At 51.9% G+C, this 7,486-nt stretch overlaps 1 protein-coding gene across 1 annotated transcript in view; it reads left to right on the forward strand.

Annotated features, from left to right (window-relative positions):
• Positions 1-6,073, forward strand: part of FAM83H (family with sequence similarity 83 member H) — a 32,769-nt gene extending 26,696 nt beyond the window's left edge. Inside the window, exon 5 of the mRNA XM_033156083.1 lies at positions 555-6,073. Coding sequence (XP_033011974.1) covers positions 555-3,168 — 2,614 coding nt within the window. The 3' untranslated portion in view covers positions 3,169-6,073. The remainder of the gene's footprint in view (positions 1-554) is intronic.
• The last annotated feature ends 1,413 nt before the right edge of the window (positions 6,074-7,486 follow it).

Below are 7,486 nucleotides of genomic sequence, written 5' to 3' on the forward strand. Positions count from 1 at the left end.
GAAATAGCAGAAGTAGGTCTGCCTTTTGCTGTTGCAGGACTCCAGTTCTCATTGCTAAGCCTTGGGCTTGGATGTGACTCGCACAAACAACCCATCCCAACTGTAATTCTCCTTAGGTTATAAGGTTCTGGCTTTGTACATTCTTATGTGGAATAGTTATATTCTGCCTTTTAATTTGAAAGACCATCCAAAGGGATTTCAGCACTAATACAACATCACTAACAAGTAGACATTATTCTGCTTAAAAGCAGGCACTGCTCAAGGTTGTCTGGAACTACAGGCAACCCGTAAGATATTAAAGGGAAACAGCAGCAATAAGGAGCCCTCCTCCCAATTCCAGGCCATTGAAGGCACATGCAGAGTTATTTTAACCTGGCACTTGATATCTCTGGGGAGGGAGTTCCACAAAGGGGGTGTCACTCTCTGGGAGAGGTGCCCACAGTATCCTGTGGGTACAGGGAGGAGGAGGATGAGGAGGCATCTCACGCATGCCCTGCGAGGCAGAGTGGCCACTTGCAGCAGTAACATTCTATCTCTTGCCTGCTTCTCCACAGCTTCATGTGGTCGTTCGAGAAGATCCACCGGAGCATCGCTCACATCTTCCAGGGAGAGTTGGTGGCCAGCTTTGACGAGGAGTTCCGCATCCTCTTTGCCCAGTCAGACCCACTGGTTCCTCCTGCCAATGTCCTGATGAAGGCGGCAGAGACCCTCATGGCACCCTTTGGCATGGCGCCCTATGGCAGCAACCTGCCCCTCTTCCCCAAGAAGCACCCCCTGCTCTTCCCCCGGGAAGACAACCTTTTCTCGCCACTGATGGACAGGGTTGACCCAGACAGGTACTTCCTGTCCTCCTTCAGAAGAGACGACATGCTGCGCCACACCTTGGAGGGGTCAGCAATGCGGATGTATTCCAAGAAGGTGGAGATGGAGAACTCCCAGCTGGACCCCGTCCGGGGCTTTCTCCGCTCGAAGCAGCTGGAGATGGACTCCTTCAAAAGGCACAGCTTTGCAGAAGGGACCTTTGAGAACTTTGCTTCTTCAAAGCAGTTTTCCAGGCAGATGTTCATGAACAATTTGGATGATTTTAAAATTCAATCCAGCCATTTTCAGAAAGACCAGTTCTATCAGTATCAGTTTGAGCATCCCCACGGTGCCAACCGGCCCCAGGGGCTCTTTGAGAGAATAAGGGGAGGCAGGCCCGGGTTCAATGAAGCGGAGGATTACACCGACGGCTTCCGGTGCCCGGAAGTAGAATCTGGTTTCGCCCAGGAGGGCTACCCTCTGCGGCTGGACTACGTGCCTTCCCATTCCTCCAAGGAAGTAAGGCATGGCTCTGACCAAGTGAATGTGGCCGGGAATGGCCCTCTTGGGCTGCCCTCCTTCCGGACACAGAACATGGGGCAAAAGTTCATGTGCCAGACGTCCCCAACCCAGAAACAGAGCCTGGAACAAAGGCTGTTCCTGCAGGACCAAGACCAGGATGCAGATCAAGGCAAGAAAGTGCAAGAGAACCGAGCTGGCCTGCGCAACTGGAGAATTTCCTCGTACCTGAGTGGGTACCAGTCTGACCCAGGAGAGGAGGGTCTCCCGACACCCATGGAGTCAGAGGCCTACAACGAGGTGCTTGGCCCCACAGAGCCCCTCCCAAGGTTCCCCAGTGACCTCTTCCCCTCTTTCAAACCCCCACTTCCACTTTCAGGAGCTGAGAGGCCAGCTGAGGAGGCCTCTTTGGTGAAGCAGGATCCTTTCAGGAGCAGGATAAACCCCTTGATTCAGAGGAGCTCACGACTCAGGTCATCCCTTATTTTTAGTGCTGCAAAATTGGACCAGCAGAACACGTCGGCTGAGAAAGTCCAGATGATTCAAAAAGAGCAGACATCCAACGAGGTGACAAAGGACAGCGAGACAGTCAAGACCACCACTGCCTCCAAAGTAGCTGAGCTACTTGAGAAGTATAAGACAGTGGGCAAAGACTCAGAAAGTATGACCGTCAGTCACACAAAGGCCATGTCCTCTTTCCTGCAGGAAGAGTCCCAGAATGCAGAGAGGAAATGCACCAAGTCGGTGCAGTACAAGATCTTGGAGAGCCACGTGTCAGACTCCAAAGACTCTCTTGGCAGCTACAAGTTGCACTTGGAGTCAGATAGGGCATTTGGAGAGTCCACCTCTGCCGGTCAGCTCACTGATGTGCTTGGCAAGGATCCCATTGCACAGATGAGCAGTAAAACGGACAAGCTCTCTTCTCGGTTCTACCCAATAGAGAACAAGCCCAGTCTACCAGAGGAGAGCCTCATATTTGTTGGAGAAACTCAGAAACGAGCTCTTGCAGAAAGGAAGGAGAAGCTTTGCTTCAAAGGGGAAGCTCAGAATCTGCCCGAGACAGAATTCAAGAAAGCAGAACAAGCCCAGACTGTGGAAGTTCCCTCCAAGGCTCACGGCTCCAACAGCTCCCTCAATAAGCCAGAGGAAGATGGCTGTAAGCAGGAGCAGAGCCCACGGGAGTTTTTCAGGAAAGGATCTCTCAGGCTAAAGCAGCTGCTGAACCCCAAAGGGGAGAAGAAGCCAGAAGAAGACGCCACCCCTGAGAGCTGGAAGCCAGAGAAGCAGAGTGTGGGAGGTGTCAAGCGACTGTCCAAAGGTGACTTCCAGGAAGCAATAGAGGAAGAGAAGTCTCCAAAGCTGCCTCCTTCCACCCTTGTCCCCAAAGGCAGCCAGTCCCCTCAGCCTCGGTTTCCCTCATCCACAGCCAATGTCCTCTACAGCAGCAACCTCCGGGATGACACAAAGGTCATTCTTGAGCAGATTTCGGCTAACAGCCAGAAGAACCGAGCAGAGCTGGCCAGGCAGCTGCCAAGCTCCAGCAACCCAGAGCTGTCCAAGTCGGCCACCAGCTTGGACCACAGAGCTGAGGAGAGAAGCACCGGGATCCTCCGGTCGGAGAGCTTTGGCAGCCACCGGCGACATCTGCAGAGGGACCCTTCAGAGGACAGGGACTCCCTCCTGAAAAGGATGGAGAGCATGAGGAAGGAGAAGCGGGTTTACAGCCGGTTTGAGGTTTTCTGCAAGAAGGATGAGCATGGCGAAGAGGAAGGTGAGCCCGATGCCAAAGACAAGAAGGTGGGCAAATTCATGCCCAAGCTCCTGGGCACATTCAAAACAAAAAAGTGACTGACGTTGCTGCCCACCTTCATCTCTCTGGTCCAGAATCACTTTGCCTGGGACAAATGCTGATGGGAAGCCCTCCTGTCAGGACAGCTGCGTTGACCCCCACCCCCACCCCTGGCTGTGGAATGGGCTGGGCTGGTGGCAGGGGGGGCTCTGGGCCCCTGGAGGGGGGGACAAAAGGGGCACCAGAAGGCGCTGCTTCAAACCAAACACTGTCTGTCGGGGGGAGGGGAGCCCAGCTGACATGGAGTCCTGTAATCATCTGTCAAAGCAGCTTTCTGTGACAAACTTTCTGCTTCTGTGTCAGGAATTGGCGGGTGCTGAGCTGCTTTTTGGGTTAAGATCCAGCCTTTCTTGTCCAATATGGCCATTCTGGCTTAGTGCCAACCTCAGTGAAAGCATCACTGGCAACTCTACAGCAGCCTTCACAGCACCAGAAGATGCCTACTTGACCAGCAATGGGGACCCACCACTTAGCCAAATCTTTCTCAGAGAGATTGTTTCTAGTCTCTCTCTCTCTCTCTCTCTCTCTGTGTGTGTGTGTGTGTGTGTGTGAGTGGACAAGGCACTTGAGGGGCTGGGGGTACCAAGGGGATCTGTGTAAACAGCATTTGCAATTGCAGGGTAGGCTGAGACTTAGGTTGGCAGAGCTGGCTGGGTGCTGACTTGCACCACTGCCCATGTCACCATTGCAAGGCAGATGAGGCTTCCTCCAGGCGCTGGCAGGAGGGAAGAAACAACCCTGCTGGGCAGGGTGAGGATAGGAAGAGGAGACGACAGTTCTCTGCTGAAGGACAGGGGCTTTTGCGTCACATAAGTAGCTTCTTCTGCACCACCCTTCTTCTCACACTTCCCCTCCTGCCCCAATCCTGATACCCTCCACTGTCACTCAGGGCTCCTCCAGGCACCCTATTTATTGAGCATCCTCCTTCCTGACTTGCTTCCACAAAGCTCCTGCACAGGAGACAAGGCTGCATCCAGCCTTCATTGGGCATTTGTTCTCATTTGCTTGCTGGGAGGTTATACGACAATGAGCATCCATCTTGGATGGTTTAGACATCTTGCTGGTCATCATTCATTCATCCCACACTTTTCAGTGTGTTTCCCTATCACTTTCCTAATTGCCCAAAGACTGCTTTTTCTTTTAAGTGGCTTTGTGGTGCTAGGGTGTCAGAGAGGGGTTTGAATCACTTTAATTGTGCAAACCTGAATTTACAGCATGAATTGCTCCCATGAGTCTGGAGGTGCGCAGACTAAAGTGGGCTGCTCCATTTCAGACTGCAGGCAGAGCTCATGTGAAAGAATGCTCCTTCATAAGTAAATGTTCTTCCTTCCACATAGAAAATGACTTGCTGGCTTAATCTTCCTGAAATGATTGTTGTCTATGTGCAGGGAACTCGTTCCCTGGGAGGAGCATTCACTCCTTTGAACTCCATTCTGAACTGCAGCAGCTGCGGCTGGCCCAGCTGGGGCAGGAACTGCGGCTGAGTGGAAGAGGACTGCTGTTGTGCGTAGGAAGCCCCAGGGCAGCAAAGGTCCCTGGTGCCTCCCATTAGACCAGTCTCAGTGAGCAGCACAGCCAGAAAAGGCTTTGGAGAAAGAGGAGAGGCGAATCAGGCCATGGACAGAAGCAGCTGACAAGGGGAGCAGACACACAGATAATGTTTAATGGCTGTGGTTCAAGTTGCCCACCCTGCTGGAATGATTACCAGCAAGAGGATTCAAGCCAGGTCTTGGCCAGGAATCCCACCCCACCCCCCCACCCCTCGTGCAGCAGTGGAAACCATTGCCCACACATGCTGAACCAGGAGCACTTAAGAGAGGCAACTATTTATGTCCCTGGAAATAAACCAATAGGCATGTAAACCACCACTGCTTTATGAGGATGGTTTTCAGGGTGAGAGCAAAACCCACACAGGTTGTTAGAAGCTGGCAGCCAACGGGGAGAACCTGATGTCCCTCCCTTTCCTCCTTGTGCTGCCTCTCTGCATGCTGCCTTTGAAAGACAGATTCTGTTGTTGAGGAAGCACAGCACAGCAGTACTTCCACGTAAGCATGCAAAGGAGCACTGCCATGTCCCTTTTGGGAGCTGTCACTCCAAGCCATTGCTGCTTCCCCAAACATAAGGTGGCCTCTCCCCAAATCTCAGGGTGAGGGGGATGCTACCTGCAAGCATGGGCAGCCACCAGGCTGGAGCATTTCTCATGGTTTCAATTGTGTGAACTTACAAATTCATGGAGGAGAGTTAAGGTGACTGCCAGTCATGAGAGCCATGTCCTGCCTCCAAGAACACCAATCGCGAAGGGTCGCCACAGGGAGAGGCTGTTGTGCTCATGTTCTGCTTGTGGGCTTCCCAGGAGCATCTGCTGGGCCTCTGAAAGGAACCCAGAGCTGGACTGAAGGGCCCTCCCTTGCTCCAGTTCAGCTGCAGGGTTCTCTGTCTCTTCTGGACACCATGCTAGTTGGTTTGGTTTGTGAATGTCTTGAGAAGTGAAGAAATGAAAGAATCAAAGTAGATGATGGAAGGCTGGGAATATTGCACTGAAGAGCAGACCATGAAGAGGGGACCATGAATGACTGCAGACAGGCCCAAGCTGTAAGGTGGAGTGCCATTGACCATTTGACTGCATGTGCAGAGCCACAAGCCTCTGCTAATCCTGAAGCACAGTTAAGTTGCTTAAAATGCCAACTGGGTAGCATTCAGCTGTCCACTGAAATGTAGAAGCTACTTCTGGAGCAGGGCCCACAGGACTAACAATTGGAGCAGGTGACAGGCAGAGGCCACCCAGCCAAAGCCACAGCAGAGGGGAGGGGGGCACAGAAATACTGTAACAGGAGGGTTAACATTCTGCACTAAAAGCAATAATAAGTTCTGTGACTGGAATAAACTATGCAAATGTACATACAATTTTGGAGTCTGTCATATATTTAGATTGCAGCAACAGGAGAACAAGGGCTCCGAAGCTTGTGTTGTCTTTTGGGATCAAGTAATGGGAAGAGTTGTGTGGCTCAGGAATAGGGTAGGGGATGGCTGTGGTCCTGCAGGCATGGTTTGATTCTTCATAGAATTGGAAGGGATCCAAGGGTCTAGTCCAACCCCCGTAATGCAGGAATCTCAGCTGAAGCATCCATCATAGATAGCCATCCAACCTCTGCTTAAAAACCTCCAAGGAAGGAGAGGGAGACGGTTCCACTGTTTAACAGCTCTTACTGTCAGAATGTTTTCCTGAACACTTAGTCGGAATCTCGTTTCTTGTAACTTGAAGCCATTGGTGCGAGTCCTGTCCTCCAGAGTATTCTAGCTCTCATCAGCCCCAGTCTGTCTGGCCTGGGATGATGAGGACCGTAGTTCAGCAATGTCTGGAGGGCCCCAGGCTTCCTGGGCCATGGCTAGGTGAAATGGGAGGGCAGGAGGCTGCATTGCTGTAAAAGGGTCTCCACCTGCAAAGGCCACCTAGTGCATGTTTCCCTTGCACTCCAGTGAGAGCCACTGATACCCACCCTGAACAAATGAGCTTTTATACTCATCCAAAGCTTTCACTCATGACTGCCCACCCCACCACCACATCCAAGCTGCAAGTAAGCTCCTCTGACACCTTGGCTAGCCTTACACTGACTTCTAAGGAGAGGCCAGTGGTGCCCTCCCCAAATGCATAATACAGGATGAAATAGATATTTGTCTCCACTTCAACCAGTTCCTTAACATTTCATGTCCAACTATAAGAAATCAGATTATGGAGAATGAAATCAAGGAGGCATTCAAAGGAAGAAGAGTTGTGGCAAATGTGTGTTCTGCTCATGGCAAAATTTCCAGCCATCCTCAAGGAAGCAACTGGGGCTTAAGTGGTGCCTAGGACTGGGGTGAGAAGCAGTTGGGGGGATTCAAAACAGCAGCCACAATGCCATCCAATTCAACAAGTATGTACGGTACTTAGACAACTGGCAAGGAAGTCCAAACAGACTTTACTTCAGAAGAGGAAACTTCTCAAAAATCAGAAGGTGAAAGGCAAGCGGGTCACAGGCAGCGAGGCTTCGGAGTCCCAGTTGCTGGAAACTGCAAGAGGGGGGAGTGTCCTGCTTGCAGGTTTCTGATTGTGGGCGTCTGTGTGGCTACTGTGAGAACAGCATCCTGGACTAGACTGGCCTCCTTTAGCCTGATCCAGCTGCAGGCTATTCTGTATGGGATGCGGGTGGCGCTGTGGGCTTAACCACCGAGCCTCTTGAGCTTGCTGATTGTACGGTCAGCAGTTCGAATCCTGTTGCTTTGTCCCAGCTCCTGCCAACCTAGCAGCTCAAAAGCACCCCAGCGCCTGATGGGCAC

This window comes from Lacerta agilis, chromosome 7 (assembly GCF_009819535.1).
Source record: "Lacerta agilis isolate rLacAgi1 chromosome 7, rLacAgi1.pri, whole genome shotgun sequence".
NCBI lineage: Eukaryota > Metazoa > Chordata > Lepidosauria > Squamata > Lacertidae > Lacerta > Lacerta agilis.